General features: G+C 43.8%; 1 protein-coding gene across 2 annotated transcripts in view; it reads right to left on the bottom strand.

Moving 5' to 3' along the window:
- Positions 1-19,458, bottom strand: part of UTP20 (UTP20 small subunit processome component) — a 226,829-nt gene that overhangs the window by 119,749 nt on the left and 87,622 nt on the right. For both annotated transcript variants that reach the window (XM_030213822.1, XM_030213821.1), the window contains exons 27-29: positions 18,249-18,457; positions 5,368-5,511; positions 3,693-3,772 (exon numbers count right to left, since the gene is read on the bottom strand). In XM_030213822.1, coding sequence (XP_030069682.1) covers positions 3,693-3,772; positions 5,368-5,511; positions 18,249-18,457 — 433 coding nt within the window. The remainder of the gene's footprint in view (positions 1-3,692; positions 3,773-5,367; positions 5,512-18,248; positions 18,458-19,458) is intronic.

Below are 19,458 nucleotides of genomic sequence, written 5' to 3' on the forward strand. Positions count from 1 at the left end.
GGCACCGACGAGGAGGACGTCGAATCCATCCGTCGCTTCCTCGGGGCCGAGACTGAAGAAGGTCGATCTCGGGGGGGCTGTACCGCAGGAGCCCTCAGGGTAGGAGGAGACCCACCCGAGGGCTCACCGCCACCAGCAGGGGAATGGACAGCCCTCACCTGCACTCCACCCGATGCACCACCGTCCGACGACATCAGCAGACGAGGTCCTGGTACCACCGACGTCGATGCAGCTATCCGATGTCTCGGCGCCGATGCAGAGGCCCGATGCCTCGATGCACTCGATGCAGGGGCGGCCGAGGAAGATGGTCTGGACGCTGACGACGTCGATGCACTCGAAGATCCCGGTGCCGATGCCGACGAAGAGCCCGAGAACAACACGTTCCACTGGGCTAGTCTCGCTACCTGAGTCCGCCTTTGAAGCAGGGAACACAGACTGCAGTTCTGAGGGCGGTGCTCGGCCCCCAGACACTGAAGACACGACGAGTGTCGATCAGTGAGCGAGATAACCCGGGCGCACTGGGTGCACTTCTTGAAGCCGCTGGAAGGCTTCGATGTCATGGGCGGAAAAATCACGCCGGCGAAATCAAAAGCCGAAATGGCGAAATTTGAAGCACCAAAATTTAGAGGGAGAAAAAATCTCGACCGAGGCCGAAAAGAGGCCTACCCCGACGACGAAAGAAAACTTACCGGGGCAAAAAAGCTGGACGTACGGGGAGGATTTACACGAAACCCGGCGGGGGGTTTCCGGAGCACTTCCCGACTAAGGTAAAGCTTTCCCGAAGGAAAAAAACACGCTCAAAACAAATTGGACGCGCGAGGTCGACTTTCCGGGGCTCGACACGGCGAAAACACGACCGTACCGAGTGCGGACAAAAGAAGACTGGCCGGCTCGAGCCGGTTTCGGGCGGGAAGACGGCCGCGCATGCGCGGTGCGCGCGGGCGCGCGAGGGCTAGCAAAGGACTTTGCTAGTGAAGTTTCCGATTGGAGGGGCTGCCGTGGACGTCACCCATCAGTGAGAACAAGCAGCCTGCTTGTCCTCGGAGAAATGATACTTCACAAATACACAGGTTAATGAGAAGGAAAACCACAAAGTATTTTAATATATTTGTTTTCAAGATGTGAAAAGTGTTTACAGGCCATGCTGAATTACAAGATTTTTATCTATGTAAGCCACATAGAGCCAAATTGCTATTTGGAATTTTTGTGGGATATAAATATTAATAAATGAAATGAAGTAAGAATTTAGTATGTGTGTGTACATCTGGTTATTTTATGTCATCATCTGCTTACACAGGTTTTGACTGTGCCTCTCAACTCAATCTTCGATATCACCTTTTCCCCATCCAATTTTGTTTTTAAGGATATGCACAATGAATATGAATGACGTATTTCTGTATACACTAAGGGCTCCTTTTACAAAGCTGCTCTATCGATTAGCATGAGAACATAAGTGTTATCATACTGGGACAGATCGAAGGTCCATCAAGCCCAGTATCCTGTTTCCAACAGAGGCCAAACCAGGTTACAAGTACCTGGAAAAATCCCCAAACAGTAAAATAGATTTTATGCTGCTTATCCTAGAAATAAGCAGTGGATTTTCCCCCCTAAAGCAACCTCTCATTTTCCCCCATTCTCTATCTCTGTGGATAACACTCTCATCAGGTCGTAACCTTGAGGTCATCTTTGACTCCTCTCTTTCTTTCTCTGCACATATTCAACACACTGCTAAAACCTGTCATTTATTTCTCTATAATATCACCATAACTCGTTCTTTCCTTTCTGAACACAAAACCAAAACCTTATCCACACTTATCACCTCTCGCTTAGACTACTGCAACTTTCTTCTGTAACCTTCTCTTCCACTGCTAACTCCAGACTCCATTCCTTTTATCTTGCTGCACCATACGCCTTAAATAGACTTCTTGAGTCAGTACGTCAAGCTTCATCTTTGGCCGTCTTGAAATCTAGGCTAAAATCCCACCTTTTTGATGCTGTAGTAGTAGTTAATAACGGCTTATGGACTTTTCTTTTAGGAAATTATCCAAACCTTTTTTAAACCCTGTTAAGCTAACTGCTTTTACCACATTTTCTGGCAATGAATTCCAGAGTTTAATTACATGTTGAGTGAAGAAATATTTTCTCCGATTTGTTTTAAATTTACTACGTAATAGCATCGTGTGCCCCTTAGTCCTAAATGTGAAGAAGTCTATTCTATTCCCATGCATCCACTAACGGTGGCGCAGCTTTATAAAAGGAGCCCAGTTTAAAAACCTGAGGTGGGAGGATGTATTTGGAGGGTCATTTACATATATTAGTATCTAAATCGAGAAATTAAATTTCCTTTTTTTCCCTTCTTTGCTTTTATTTTTTGTAGTCCTTCCTCTCCTTGTAACATGTGCTATAGGAGTTATTTGACCATAATTTGATATATTATTTGTTTCATTTTTCCTTCCTTTTCTTTTGCATGTAGTGAGAATGTAAATAAATAAATTTAAATTTAAAAAAAAAAAAAAACTACCCTGGCGTATCCATCCTTATGGTGTATGTTTTTAGCACATGCTAGATTCCCACTGCAGCTCCTTGTGACTCTGGGCAAGTCACTTAACCCTTCATTGTCCCAGGTACAAATAAGTACCTGTATATACTATGTAAACCCCTTTGAATGTAGTTGCAAAAACCACAGAAAGGCGGTATATAAGTCCCATTCCCTTTCCCCCTTTCCCTACACAGTTAGTACGCGCTAATGCTTAGGGCGTGCTAAAAACTCTTAACAGGCCTCTATAGCGCGGCTTAGTAATCAGGGCCCTTAATGCTCACAGAAGCACCTTGTCATGAAATTTTTGTGGAAAAGTACAGTAAATCTTAATTCCTCAAGCTTCTGTTTTAAAAATGTTGCATAGTAAAAACATTACAAGGAAGAAAAGCTAAAGATAATGTGTCATGTAAATATATTCCACAGAACACATTATATCGTATTTGCGTGATGACAGTGTACTATGACCAAGTAATAACCCATTGTAAATTCCTCCGTTAACTAATACTCAAAACAAAATGAGTCATAAGTTTTACCATGTGTAATAAACTGAAGATTTATCCAGCAGTCCTTCTGCACTGTCTATATTGCTGAAAACTGAATAGCAAAGAGGAGTAGCACAGATTTTGTAGGGGAGTTAAGAATGTCATAAAACATAATAAAGTACTATCTACCGTACATTTCTATATGTCCTACTACTATTTAGCATTTCTATAGCGCTACAAGGCGTACGCAGCGCTGCACAAACATAGAAGAAAGACAGTCCCTGCTCAAAGAGCTTACAATCTAATAGACAAAAAAAAAAGTAAGCAAATCAAATCAATTAATGTGTACAGGAAAGAGGAGAGGAGGGTAGGTGGAGGCGAGTGCTTACAAGTGGTTACGAGTCAAAAGCAATGTTAAAGAGGTGGGCTTTCAGTCTAGATTTATGTAACAATGTAATGCTGTGTGGAGAGAATGCAACATTTATTTTAGGAACATCAGAGATGTAATGATCTATATGTTCCATTTTGCAATACCCAAGTTTGCTCTCGGTTTTGACTTCTCTTGACAGTTTTGCAAAATTCAGACATTTTCTTCAAAAGTCATCGGCTTACTACATCTCATGAACAGCTCAACCAAAGTGATGTCACGCTGGTGATACCTGAAAGCTTACCTTGCACTTGTGGCCCAGATATGAATTAGCTTCAACAGGAGTGAAGGAGAATGCTGACTTTCAGCAGCAAGCCTGCTGATCTAGAAAGAAACAAAATATAAAATTAAACTAATATCCACTGGTGCCAGTATAGACCGGTCTCAATTGTCTCTTGTATTCTGAGAGCAGCACTTTTGCCATTTTCCTGGCATTAGGAATTTTAGCCTTTTTGCTTTTAAGTTTTATCTCATGATTGTTTGATTCTTCATTTTGTTTTTTAATTTAGCTCACAGTTTTTCACTATTAGCTCAAGGCGAGTTACATTCAGGTAAAGGTATTTCCCTGTCTGGACTTATACTTTATGGGTTAGATTTACTAAAGTCTGCTACCCATATTAATGCACATTACTACTATTATTAACACACGTCATTGTAGATAAGTTTCACTGTATAAAATGGAACCTGTGAACAATAACGTTCGTTTATGCATGTTAATATATAGTAAGTAACATGGTACCACCGCCTTTCAGTAATTCCAGCTCCTAGTTTGTACCTGAGGCAATGAAGGGTGAAATGCCTTGCCAAGGCCACAAGAAGGATCAGCGGGATTTGATTTGAATGTGGGCTCCCCTGGTTTTTAACCCATTTCTTTAAACACTAGGCTACTCCTCCACTCCAATTCTGTACAATTTAGTATAAGACCTACTGATTAAATGGGCCACATAAATAATAATTGAAATTACGTTGCAGATTTTGGGGCAGGTTTACTAAAGTGCACTAAGCAGTTAGCATGGGATTTAGCATGTGCTAATGGCTACCATGTGCTAAAAACAGCCAGTGTGATAAAACTACATGCTACTTAGCAGAGGATGGTGCAGGGACTGGGTTGAGACTGGACATGGGCTGTGTATAGCAGTTAGCATATAGTATTAGCACGTGCCATCCCTTGTGCAGGTATCACGGGTGTACTTAAGGCTACTTTTACCAAGTGACGGCAAAAAGGGGCCTGTGCTGGTGTCGGAACGTGATTTTGACACGTGTTGAGGCCCCCCTTTTACCACAGTGGGTGAAAGGTAGGTCTTTCTTTTGTTCAGGAAATGGCTGTGCTGCAGCCATTTGGGGGGGGGGGGGGGGGGGAACCCTTACCGCCACCCATTGAGGTGGAGGTAAGGGCTCCCGTGCTAACCTGTGTGTAACCCTACCACCGGGTACACACCGGCGCTACAAAAATAAAAATATTTGTGTAGTTCCGGATATGATGGCACGCTGGGGGCGGGAACTACTGCCAAGCTGCTGCGGTAGCCCGGCGGTACTTCCTTTTCAGCGAACAGTAAGCCCGCGTTGGGCTTACCGCCACTTTGTAAAAGAGCCCCAAGAGGAAGTGTAAAGTGCATCCTTGCTAACTCCAAATGAACTTAATGTGTGCTAACTGCTGAGTTGCATGCTGCACGTGGCCTCCACAACTGCCACAGCACCTTGGATTTACCGCACATTAATTCTGGCTGTTAAAGCACGGTGAGTGCAAAACATATCCTACTTTAGTAAATAGGCTCCTTAGTCTATAACTATGCAAGCAGGTCCTCATAAAAACAGCCTTCTTGGGTTTATTTTCAAGTGTGAAAAAGAGGTTCAGTTAGGTAAAGATACTACGATACTCCCCGGAATAGCTTATGGATTAGGGGCTTTTAGACAGTTACCTGTGGCCATACTATAGCATGAAAGACTGCATTTATCTCTTCAACTGAGTAGGAGTAGGACTCAAAATCAGCAAAAAACTCAGTCACACGCTTGATCCCAAGACGTCGCAAATTTTTTAGTGGGTTAATGAATCTTAACTGTACCTGTAAGACAAGGAATGTTATTGATATGGGTTCTAAGTTAAAAGCAGAGGTTAGCAATTAAACATTCAACTTTATTCAATCCTCAACTAGAACAGGGGTTTTCGAGACACACCTAGCCAGTCAGATTTTTCCGGATGCCCACAACGAATATGCATAGGATAGATCTGCACAGAATGGACACAGCGCAAGCAAATTTAATCACATGCGTATTTGTTTTAGCTATCCTGAAAACCTGAATGGCTAGGTGTGTGCAACACTTACAGGACACTGTAAATTGCGCACCTGAGTCGTGTGGAGCGGGTGGAGGTGGATCAATTTTTCACTCATTCAAAAAAAGTACAAAGACCAGGGTACACAATAAAATTGCATGGAAATACTTTTAAAACAAATAGAAGGAAATATTTTTTTCACTCAAGAATAGTTAAGCTCTGGAACTCATTGGCAGAGGATGTAGCAATGGCGGTTTGTGTTATCTGGCTTTAAAAAAGGTGACCTATACTGAACTGCCTCTTTAGATGGCAATAATCAAAACTCTTTCAACAGGTAAAATAGCATTTCACCAGCAGAAATCAATCACGGCTTTGATTATTGCCCAACATGTGGAAGGTGGGAGAAATAGAAGAAGTGTGGGGGGGTGTTTGGAGAAGGACAGAGTTAAAGAGAGATGAAAAAGGGTTTTTTTTTTTTTTGGGGGGGGGGGGGGGATAGGAGGGAGAACATGGAGACTGAGACAACCAGGGGCCTTTTGCTGGGAGTTAGGAAGAGAGAGGGGGGGGAGTGAAAACTGAGGGGTAGGGTGAGGGCGAGCGAGTGTTAGAGGCAGCTATGTGACCCAGAGTGCTGTGCCGAAACTAAAGGTTATTTGACATCAACTACCTTATTTATTTGGATTTATTTATCGCCTTTTTGAAGGAATTCACTCAATGCAATGTAAAATAGGAATAAATCAAACATAAGCAATAGAGAATTACAGCAGTAAAATATTCAAATAACACTACAAAATATGGCATAGTATACTACTTTATCAATAATCCAGCAATCTAGTCTCTCAATCACGTTTGTGTAGGTTTTTTAATGGAGCAAAAAGATTTCAGAAGCTCAACCAGCTGACTTCGTCTGGTTGATACCAATTTATCCTAAGTTCAAGGACCCTCCTTGTATTTAAAAGGATAAGCTCTTCATTAGTCTTAAAAAAACCCTCCCATACAGACTTTACTATTGTATCAATTTATCTTAAATGCACTTATCTGAGCTTTAATCAGGTCGGGGACGCTCTACAGTAAGCTTCTGCTTCGCTTTTGTGCTTCTTTAGGAGTGGTAGCCTCCGCCTTTCACCAGGCTCTTAGATAGTGCTTCCTTGGCGGTACCGCCAAGCTGTTGAGCTCAGGCTTCTACCTTCCCACAGCAGACTCATTCCCTTACTAGCTTGAACCCCTTCCTAACCTTCTCCCTTCATATCTTCCAGTGCACACACACCTCATACCGTTGTCAATCCCCCTCTTCAAAAAGACAGCCAGAGCTCTCTCTCATACCACCCCATAGGGCACATTTACACTAGCTCTGTTTCTGAAATCGCTTGACTCCAGCACACTCCCATAGCTCTCTCAGAATACCATTCACACACACACCCCCCCCCCCCCAGCAACGCACCCCACCATAGCAATCCATCAATCTTTTCCCTCCACCTAGGCGCACACCTCAACATAGTTTCCTCAACCTTCCCAGCACTCACAGCATAACTCCTCTCTCAAATGCACCCCACTCAACATACAGTCTTCCCCACAGCTCTTTGTAAATCCCTCAATACACCGCCCTTGCCCTTTCCCTCCCTATCCCCTTTGGTACATGCATACATCCACACCCACCTCTCTCTTTTTCCCTATCCTCCTTTCCCCCATTGTAACCCCACATTTCACCCGTGGCACCCCCAGCTTGATCTCTCTCTCTCCTCCTTCTCCTTGTCTCCTATACCTTTAGTGCCCAAACTGCCCCCTCAGCTTGTCCCTTTCATCTTCTCTTGCTCCTTTAGCTGTTCCCTGCCCCTGGCACAGACCACCTAGCTTGTCCCATTCATTTCCTTTTGGCCCCCTCCCTCTCCAGCACTCAACACAAGTGGAAAAGGAGGAGGAGAGAGGCTATATATCAGGCTGTATTCTGTTCTTATTCCGCTCTGGTTCTCACTGTTGAATTTGAATCGTGCAGGACACTATAGTTTATTTATTTATTGCATTTGTATCCCACATTTTCCCACCTCTTTGCAGGCTCAATGCGGCTTACAATAATCATGAGTAGTGGAAATATATTAGAAAATAGGCATTTAGTGTTGCAGAAGGATCTTGGGCAACATGATAATGATAAAACATGATAGTAGTATAACAAGCAGAATTTGTAAGACAGTGGAGGAGGGTAGTTAGTGGGGTCCCGCAGGGGTCTGTGCTGGGTCCGTTGCTTTTTAATGTATTTATAAATGACCTAGAGATGGGAATAACTAGTGAGGTAATTAAATTCGCCGATGACACAAAATTATTCAGGGTCGTCAAGTCGCAGGAGGAATGTGAACGATTACAGGAGGACCTTGCGAGACTGGGAGAATGGGCGTGCAAGTGGCAGATGAAGTTCAATGTTGACAAGTGCAAAGTGATGCATGTGGGTAAGAGGAACCCGAATTATAGCTACGTCTTGCAAGGTTCCGCGTTAGGAGTTACGGATCAAGAAAGGGATCTGGGTGTCGTCGTCGATGATACGCTGAAACCTTCTGCTCAGTGTGCTGCTGCGGCTAGGAAAGCGAATAGAATGTTGGGTGTTATTAGGAAGGGTATGGAGTCCAGGTGTGCGGATGTTATAATGCCGTTGTATCGCTCCATGGTGCGACCGCACCTGGAGTATTGTGTTCAGTACTGGTCTCCGTATCTCAAAAAAGATATAGTAGAATTGGAAAAGGTACAGCGAAGGGCGACGAAAATGATAGTGGGGATGGGACGACTTTCCTACGAAGAGAGGCTGAGAAGGCTAGGGCTTTTCAGCTTGGAGAAGAGACGGCTGAGGGGAGATATGATAGAAGTGTATAAAATAATGAGTGGAATGGATCGGGTGGATGTGAAGCGACTGTTCACGCTATCCAAAAATACTAGGACTAGAGGGCATGAGTTGAAGCTACAGTGTGGTAAATTTAAAACGAATCGGAGAAAATTTTTCTTCACCCAACGTGTAATTAGACTCTGGAATTCGTTGCCGGAGAACGTGGTACGGGCGGTTAGCTTGACGGAGTTTAAAAAGGGGTTAGATAGATTCCTAAAGGACAAGTCCATAGACCGCTATTAAATGGACTTGGAAAAATTCCGCATTTTTAGGTATAACTTGTCTGGAATGTTTTTACGTTTGGGGAGCGTGCCAGGTGCCCTTGACCTGGATTGGCCACTGTCGGTGACAGGATGCTGGGCTAGATGGACCTTTGGTCTTTCCCAGTATGGCACTACTTATGTACTTATGTACTTATGAATATATGTGGAGGAGTTGTGTATTTTCACATTGGTTGATCTTTGTGTTATGCCTTGTCAAAGAGATGGGTCTTCAGTAGTTTGCGGAAGTTCAAAATTCAGCAGTAAGAACCAGTGTAACAGATGAGAAGAATGCGGCCAGACAGGTAGCCCACTCTCCTCCTGCTCCTCTGCTTGTGTCGAGAATTGGGGAGTGAAGGGAACCGGTGGAAATAAATGGGAGAAGCTGAGCGGTGCGCGCTGGGGGGCAGGAGAGAGCTCAAGAGGCTTAACCATGCCAGTTGCTGCACTTTCTTGGGTCCTGTGCAAATTCTGCATTGCACCAAATTCCTCTGGGAGTAGGGTTTTATATTTGCCAATCATTTCCCAGTTATACAAAAATCTAACATCAAGATACAAGCTTCAGCTGAAAACAAACAGCAGGTTTAAGGAAAGAGTAAAACTGTAACTTATTAAAAAGTAGAAGTTCAATGGAGTCATTCTGTTCTTGGCTGTTCTTTTTTGTACTGCTATAGAGTTGAACTATGGATGTTTTATTCTGAAGTAGGTTACAGTCAAACCAACGTTTTTAGGATTACCCAGGAATAAGACAGGAATGGTTACACTGAACTGAAATTTTAATACTGCACTAAGTAGTGAAGTGTTAAATTTCCCTTGCAAATGAAAGGATGTGAAATCTATTTCCAAGAACTACTCACTTACAATTTCTATTGTAACTAGCCGCTGAGCCCGTTAAAACGGGCTAGTATGGAGTTTTGGCAAGGCCCCCTTCAGGAGTCGCTGCCACCACCCCTGCACCCGGCCCCTCTCTTCGGTATTGAACTTACATTGGCGAAACGCAGGCAGCACACGCAGATCAGCTGAGCTCCCGTCGGCCTTCCTTCTCTGCCTGTGTCCCGCCCTCGTGTGACGTAACGTCGGCAAGGGCGGGACACAGGCAGGGAAGAAAGGGCGACGGGAGCTCAGCTGATCTGCGTGCTGCGCTTCGCCGATGTAAGTTCAATACCGAAGAGAGGGCTCGGGCCGGCGGCGGCAGCAACCTCGGGGGGGAGGGGGGGAGCGGTAGCGACGTCAGCGGCTTCGCGCAGTTTCCCCTCTCTGTCCCACCTCCGTCATCACGTATTGACGCGGGGGCAGGACAGAGAGGGAAGTCTCTACTGCGCATTTGCGAGTGAGTACGGTCACTCGCCATTTATATGTTTGATAAGAAAACTCACTAGCTATATAATTGCACTTACATGTTGCTCAATGTATAAGTACACTATAGATCTGGATTTAGCTCAAGCCTTTTTCCAGTAGTAGCTCCAGGCCAGTTACATTCAGGTACTGTAGGTATTTCCCTCCCCGCAGAGGGCTTATATCTAAGCTGTACCTGAGACAACAAAGGTTAAAAGATTTGCCCAAGATCACACGGAATCATAGTGGGATTTGAACTGGGTTTTCCTTGTTCTCAGTCTTCTTCACGACATGGTTTTCCAGAAAAAAACTACCAACCAGAAAGAGAGGCTTAAGACACTCATAATATAATACCATAGAAAAGAAGAGGAAATGATAATATGATAAAAATAGCTGAATATCGGACATGCTTTGATAAGGTATGAAATGGTGCAGTTCCCCCCAAAAAAAGGAAATGCAAAGACAAAGGGCTATGACTGGAAGCTGCAGGGAGGGAAGTTCAGAAGAAACTGGAGAAAATGCTTCTTTTGTGAGAAAAAGTGCAAGATGATTAGAACCCAAAAATTGAACAATGTTAGAATGATACAATATTTGCAAATCCACCCTTTACATCCTGAAAAGCAGATTTAAGGGCAAGGCGGCACAGATAAAGGAAGCAGAAACTAATGATACTGCAGACCAAATAATAATTGGGTAGGAACTGAAAGGATGGGAAGGTTTAGACATTTAAGAAACAACACGGACTTGAAGGCTCATCTGTCCAAGATGGCAGAGAACCAGAGAGGAAACCCCCCCCCCCCCCCAAAAAAAAAAAAAATATTGATTATCTGTATAAAATGTGATAGTGAACAAGTGGTCCAGTTTCTACAGTTGTCAGCTAGGACATATTCTTAACAGGGTAGCCTTCAAAACCTGTGCCAATTAGTCTTCATCTGCCATCATTTACTATGAAAGGAATGTCACCAGTGGTGTGCCACAAGATTCAGTTCTCGGGCTAGTTCTTTTCAACATTTTTGTAAGCAATATTGCTGAAGGGCTGTCTGGTAAGGTTTGCCTCTTTTCGGATGATACCAAAATCTGCAAAAGGGTAGACATTCCTGATGGTGTGGATAACATGAGAAAGGACCAAGTGAAGCTTGGAGAATGCTCAGGAATTTGGCAGCTAAGATTTAACGGCAAAAAACATACAGGGTCATGCATTTGGGCTGCAAAAACCCGAGGGAATGGTACAGTTAGGAGGTAAAGATCTTCTGTGCACAAAAAGGAGCTGAACTTGAGTGTGATCATATGTGATGATCTTAAGGTACAACAAAAGAGAATCCAAAACTCCCGCAAAAACCGCAAAAACAACAAAACAAGCGGAAGAAATCCAGAAAGACCAGACTGAAACCACAGATGGTAAGAGCACCAAGAAAGTTTATTGAGACCCTACACGGTCCATGTTTCGGCCAAAAAGGCCTTCTTCAGGGGTCTTCAAATTGACATATATGGGTGTTCCTCCAAAATAATCACGAAATGAAACAATCGCTGGTGCTGTCCGAACGGAGCATAGACATTAGAGTCTGTGTGATCTTAAGGTAGCCAAACAGGTAAAGAAAAGTCAATTGTGAAAGCTGGAAGGATGCTAGGGTGCACAGGGAGAAGAAAGGCCAGTAGGAAAAAGGATGCGAGGATGCCTCTGAATTAAACTTTGGAGAGACCTCATTTAGAATATTGTGTACAATTTTGGAGTCCACACCTTTAAAAAGATAAACACAGGATGGAGCTGGTCCAGAGGGCGGCTACTAAAATGCCAGTGGCCTTCATCATAAAGCATATGGGGACAAACTTTAAGATCTTACTATGTATACTATGGAAGAAAGGCGGGAGAGGGGAGATATGATAGAGATGTTTAAATACCTACATGGCATAAAGACACAGGAGGCAAGTCTCTTTCTATTGAAAAGAAGCACTGGAATGAGTGGGATGAAGGTGAAAGACAATGAGACTCAGAAGTAGCTTGAGGAAATACTTCATGGAAAGTGTGGTGAATTTGTGGAATGGCCTCCTGGTGGAGACAAAAACTGTATCTGAATTCAAGAAAGCTTGGAACAAGTACATAGGATCGCTAAGGAGAGGAAGGGACAGTAGATGGCATGGATGGGCAGACTGGATAGGCCATATGGTCTTTATCTACCTTTTTTCTATGTTGCTCTACGTACGTTAGCTTGGGCATGAGAACTCAACAGCAAAAACTATATGAAATCTACTGGACACTTTCAGAATATACCAAAGTTAGGAGTAAATATACTCTAGATTAGATGCTGGGCATACTCTTAACGTCTGATAACTGGACATTAGTATGATAGTACATGTTGGGAAACAAGGATGCCAGGGCTCAAATTCTATTTCTCGCACTGATGCTCCTTGCGCCTTTTGACAAGTGATCTCACCTTCCACTACCTCAAGTACAAACAGAGTCTGATTTACTAAGCATTTCCCCCACTGACACATAAGAGAAAAGCCTTTAAAAAAATTAAAAATCGGGACCTTAGATTGTAAGTCCTCTGGGGCAGGTAAGGAGAAGAAATTAGGTCTTACCCACAAACTATATTTCTTTAGTCCCACCAGACCATTCCAGAGCCTGTGGGTTGTTGATGCCTACTGACCAGCAGATGAAGATAGAAAACAGAGAAAACATGGCAAATAGAACATGAGTAGCCATACTGTGTCTATCTAGCCCAGTATCCTGTTTTACAAACAGTGGACAAGCCAGGTCACAAGTACCTGGTAGAAACCCAAATCATGGCAACACTCCATACTACAAATCCCAGGGCAAGCAGTTGCTTCCCATGTCTGTCTCAATAGCAGACTATGGACTTTTCCTCCAGGAATTTGTCCAAACCTTTTTTTTTAAACCCAGATACGCTAACTGCTGTTACCACATCCTCCAGCAAAGAGTTCCAGAGCTTAACTATTCGTTGAGTGAAAAAATATTTCCTCCTATTTGTTTTAAAAGTATTTCCATGTAACTTCCTCAGGTGTCCCCTAGTCTTTGTACTTTTGGAACGAGTAAAAAAATCGATTTACTTCTACTCATTCTACACTACTCCGGATTTTGTAGACCTCAATCATATCTTCCCTCATCTGTTTCTTTTCCAAACTGAAGAGCCCTAACCTCTTTAGCCTTTCCTCATACGAAAGGAGTTCCATTCCACCCCCTTTATCATTTTAGTTGCTCTTCTTTGAACCTTTTCGAATTCTAACTTCTTCTAATACCTAAAACCACAGAAAGCCCTCCTTAAGCACCACTCAGAAAAGGGTTTAAGAAATAACAAAAACAAAACCATCCTCATTTACTAATGATCTCACAAACCCCTTAAAATCTTGTTTGACTATCCTAGCTCAAAATAAAATGCAGAAAACTATGAAAGAATGAGAAAAGCAAAAAGTACAAGGCTGAAAATTAGTAAAGAGGAATTTTAACTGGGTTATTTTGTTCTACTTTTAGTGCATCTCAGCAATATTCTCAATTACTACGTAACTGCCCACAACTTCTAGTAATGATTATCTAAGACAGTGCTTTTACTGTGTTGAACTTTTAACACCTCACTAGCTAATGAAGTGTTAAATTAACTTAGTATATGGCACTTTGGCATCCCAATCGGTTTCATGAGTTACTGACTCACCATTTCTTACTGAAAAATAACACTGATGAATAGCTCAGGGTGAGAAAGACTATATTACAGACAATGCACGGCTGCTAAAACAAATTTCTCTGTTTTAATATTTGTACTCGCACACATTGTACTGCTGTAAAGCAGATTAGAGCCTGCTAGAAATATGAAACTGAACCACTTTACTCTGTGCTCCAACTGCTGGCTTACGGCACACTGGTGTTTTTATACATTGTACAGATGAGACTGATGAATGTCAACCAGGATGTCAACAGGTTGTCAACAGGTAAAGCGTGAAGTAAAGAAAAATGAGTTTATTTATTTATTACATTTGTATCCCACATTTTCCCACCTCTTTGCAGGCTCAATGTGGCTTACATAGTACCGGAGAGGCGATCGCCAACTCCAGTATGAACAAATACAAACAGCGGCATAATCGAAAGAGAAGGACGCCCATCTTCCAACACAAATCGGGAGATGGGCGTCCTTCTCTCACAGTCGCCCAAATCGGCATAATGGAAAGTCGATTTTGGGCGTCCTCAACTGCTTTCCATCGCGGGGACGACCAAAGTTCACGGGGGCGTATCGGCAGTGTACCGAACGTGGGACGGGGGCATGGTTAAGAGATGGGCGTCCTCGGCCGATAATGGAAAAGAAGGGCGTCCCTGACAAGCATTTGGCTGACTTTACTTGGTCCATTACTTGCCTCACCATCCACGCTTATCCATTTGGAGGCTATTAGATGTTCTGCCTCCAGTCACACCTGGGGGGAGGGGGGGGCGGGAAGAATTCAGTAAACAGCACACAAAGTTAGGCTCCGGGACGATATGCACTAGGCCAGTATTCTATAAGGGGCATTACGCATAGAGCGCCCTCTATAGAATACTAGCTTAGGGGGTCTTTTACTAAGGCATGCTAACGTTTTTATAGTGCACGCAAAAATAGGCGTGCACTAAACGCTAGAGACGCCAATGTATTCCTATGGGCGTCTCTAGCGTTTAGAGCATGCTAAAAGCACTAGTGCGTCTTAGTAAAAGATCCCCTTAGTCTGCATTTTGCATCTAACTTTCGTTGCCAGCATATACACCTGCCAAAACTTGCTGTAAATGCAGGTGCCCAATTTATGGCAATTGAGCACTCAATTGCCATAGTATTCTATAACATCACACCTAACTTCTAGGAATGCTCCCCTGATCCAGCCATGCTCCTTCCATGAACCTTTGGATTTGTGCACTATAAAATTCAGACACAGATCTTATAGACTAGCAACTAGGGCAGATGCGTACATAACGCCAAACTGCTGCCAATTACCGTATTTTTCGGACTATAAGACACACTTTTTTCCCCCAAAATTTGGGAGGAAAATGGGGGGTGCGTCTTATAGTCCGAAGGTAGCGTTTTTGGACCGCCGTCCCGTACTTACACGATTCCATGTTCCCTGGTGGTCTAGTGACGTCGGGGCAGGAAAGAGCCCCCTCTTTCCTGCCCATCGCGCTGCTCTCCGTGCTCCTCACTGCTTTCTGACGGTCTCGGCGAGATTCAAAATGGCCGCCGAGAATCTCGGCGGCCATTTTGAATTTCGCCGAGACCGTCAGAAAGCAGTGAGGAGCACGGAGAGCAGCGCGATGGGCAGGAAAGAGGGGGCTCTTTCCTGCCCCGACGTCACTAGACCACCAGGGAACATGGAATCGTGTAAGTACGGGACGGCGGTCCAAAACTCGGACAAGACGCACCGGAGCACCTAGGTTTTAGAGGAGGGAAAAAGGAAATTTTTTTTTTTCCTATTTCCCTCCTCTAAAACCTAGGTGCGTCTTATGGTCCGGTGCGTCTTATAGTCTGAAAAATACGGTAACAATTATTGATGCCTCATTAATTAATTAATTTGCATGTGCATTTTCAATCAGCACAAAAATTTGTGCGACCTATATAGAATCCAGGTAATGACACATATTCTTTGAACTCCCTTCCCTGGCTCTAAAATTGGAAACGGATTATGTCTTTTGGAGAAATTAGGTTTTACCTGATAATTTTCTTTCCATTAGTCCTTCCCACTATTCAAGAATCTGTAGGATACGTGTGTCCATCAATCAGCAGGTGGAGATAGAGAATTGAAAACTGAGCCGAGACATCTCTCCTGGCATCCAGTCCAGCTCGTCAGTATTTACACAGATAAGCAGAAACTCAGAATAAACACAACAGCCTTAAAACAACTCCCTAATCTAACACTAACCAGATGAGCAAATGTGTGGACCTCTCTTATCTCTGGACAACTTGAAGAGAACAAGAAATATGAAGGAAGCACCATGCAAAGTAACGATCGTTATTTGACCCGTTACTTCGCACTGACTAAACATTTCAGAAACCTTGGGCGGGCCTCTAGAATAGTGGGAAGGACTAATGGGAAAAAAGTGATCAGGTAAGATCTAACTTCTCCTTCCATTACGTAGCTTCTCACTATTATAGAACCTGTGGGATGTTCAAAAGCAAATCCTAGAGTGGGTGGGATTCTGGTGTCACTGCCCTGAGGACCAAAGCCCCAAATGGCCTGAAAAGCTGGCGCAACACCTTGGAGATGCCCTTGGGCAGCTACAAGGAAACAAATTCTAGGCTCTCAAATGAAGGATTGGGAGACCGCACTCTCTGTTCAAGTTATACCTAAGAAAGTGGACTCCATATATAGGATCCAAAAGGCTCTCAAATTTGAGAAGACCCAGCTGGCTACAAAGCAGGAGTGCAGGACATACCTGGCCAGAGGAACGTTTGATGTTGCATCCATGATCTCTGCTTTGGGTGTGGGGATGCGTAGAGTCTCATGGTCGCTCATCTCTAACATCGAACCAGCAGTTCAGGAGAGATTGGCCTGGAACTGGTCGAAGGTAGGCATTGGCAAAGGTGGGGCCGGGGCCATTGTGAAGTCAGCCTGTGGATCTGTTGGGGCCAAATCAGAAGCCAAAGCCTGGCTGCATTGCAGGCTGCAGTGTAGGCACCTCAACATGAAAGGAGGAGCGTGCCTCTTGATGATGACTATTCTTGGGTGCTGGCAACGCTGATGCCCGAAACTCCTGGTATTGTGCTTCCAGGAAGACAGATGCTTGCTCTTTTTAGGCTTAAACTGGCGCCAAGCACTGGAGTCCCGAGATTTCGAGGAGGATGATGTTGAATCCTCACACCATCTCTGTGCTGGGTTCAATGCAGATTGGTTTTGCAGCATTATTACAGCGCCCAATGTCAAGGCAGGGGGAGGTCTCCTTGATGCCAGTATGCTCCCACTGTCAGAAGTAGGGCTGCAGCCATCAGGGCCGACACTGTCGATGGACCGGACCTTAGTGTCAAAAATTCCCCCGTGCTGGTCCTTTCTGGCTCTCTCTGTCGTCTTTTGCATTCACAGGCAGAGGACATAGGAAGGAAAACCGTAGCCTGGCCCCAAACACTGGAGACACCTATTATATGGATCAGACCTAGGGATGGCCCTATTGAACTGGGAACAGTGCTTAAAGCTACTGGGAACCTTCTGTAACATGAAGGGGGAATCAGATGATGCTAAATCAAACTGCTCAATGGTAAGAGAAAAAAGGTTGATGCTACCCACTCGGACTTTAGGCCTAAGAGGACCTCTAGAGCCGAAAAAAAGGAGGACATTTAAACCCCCGCATACAAAACTTACAGTTATTATTTGCTGGGAAAAAGAGCTACACCAAATACACACAAAAATCCATAAGGACGCTGTTTAAGGTGAACAGAGAACATTTTATATTCCTCCAACTAGCACAGGCTTTGTAATCTAAGTTAACTCCAGAAGATCTAGAAGATGTGATTAGAGAACCGTGCATATTCAACATTTCTGCGCTGAGTACCAATGCCATCAACCTTTGAATGCCGGAATAACATGTCTTTGTACGGTACAAGGATACATTTCTCTATACAGGGTATTTTGGCTACAAATATCACTGTAATCTCATCTCCTCAACCAGGTCATAAAAAGGGGACAGATATTTCACTATAATGAGATCACTAGGCCTTTTAAATTGCTTACCTGCCCAACTATTTTGTATGTGGCAATAATGATGAATAGGAGCGATTTTCTACTAGAAAGATGAGCTATTAAATATTAACAAGAGATATTCAGGTTGAGCACTAGGAAAAACTTTATTAGTGATTTGTGACAGGAGATACCAAACCAGTGGTTCTCAACTTTATCATCTGTACCCAACCAGCCAGTCTGGTTTTCAAGAAATCTATCACAAATATATGAATATGGCAAACAAAGGAAGCAGTGTATGCAATTATCTTGTGCATATTCATTGGGAGTATCCTGAAAATCAGACTTCTCATGTAGGGGCCTGAAGACTGGGCTAAGAAACACTGTGACCAGATGATTTCCTGAAGTCCCTTCCATCCCATCTCTTACCTTCTCCCTCTGCTGCAGGATACAGGATACAGTTGCTGTCATACAGAGCAGTATCTGCAAAATTTCTGGAAGGTACTGATCAATCAGGTGGCCCAGGTTTTTCAGCACAACCTCAAAACTATTAAACAGACTGTGCTGGCGTCCAAGAGGAAGGACTTTAGACAAATCCAATCCTTCCACTGCCTGCTGTACTGCAGAATGGCAGTCGCCTACAAAACAAAAAAAAAAAGGAAAAAAACAAAATCTTACACGAAAAAAACTTCATTTGGAACCTTCAACTACGACATCACAAGATGCTTCCCAATACTGAGCCTTCTTCCTAAGAACATCCTCCTATTCTGTACCAGAGTCATAAACCTAAATGGTGAAATTTATTCTTACTTTTCCTTGAGTCCTACTAGAACAGTCCATACCAGTGGGTTATATCCCGCAACCAGCAGATGGAGATAGAGCAAAACAGTTTCCAATGATATCACCAGTCAGCCCTAGAGCTAGTCAGTATTTCTCTACCTCCACTAGATGGTGCAGGATGGACTGGAGTAGGGTTTTTTTTGTGTGTGTGTTATTTTGTGCTCTAACTCCCACGGATGGGCCATCTTTTTTCTCCCAGGCTTGGTCTATGGCTGCTGACAGGTTGAGTCAGGAGTCTTTTAGCTCTCTGGGCTTGGGACCCTTGAACTGCTGGCATAGGCCCTGCAGGGATCCTGCTAGCTGAGATTTGCCCTTGCCTCCCCCCTTCTTCCTCCAGACCCTCTTGTCAAAGAGGAGGAAACAAAGCCTGAAGCTCACTCTGCAAGCTGAAGTAACTGCCACCAAAAATAACACATGCTATGTCAAGCACTTTAGATCATAGGGAGGTTTTATCAGCTAGGTTAGAACGACCTTGAGATCCCAAGATACGAGTGGCTACATGGGAGGCTTCAATAAAAGCCAAGACCTGTATAAATCAAACAACTAAAGGCTGTACAGAGATGGGCTTTTCTTCTACATGGTGGTAAACTCCAACTGCACTGCAGTGAACCCTAAGAGATTGTCTTTAAACTTGCCTCAGAGATGTAGAAAGTATTCAAGCAGGTTTAGCGTGGGACAGGAAAAGCAATCTAGGGCCTTATCATTACATCAAATAGCAACCCTCTTGAAGGACATGTGTTATGTTATCAGGCAGATTCAGAGCAGCTACGGTTCACCTCCCAACATCCAGGCTGTGAAG

This window comes from Microcaecilia unicolor, chromosome 9 (assembly GCF_901765095.1).
Source record: "Microcaecilia unicolor chromosome 9, aMicUni1.1, whole genome shotgun sequence".
NCBI lineage: Eukaryota > Metazoa > Chordata > Amphibia > Gymnophiona > Siphonopidae > Microcaecilia > Microcaecilia unicolor.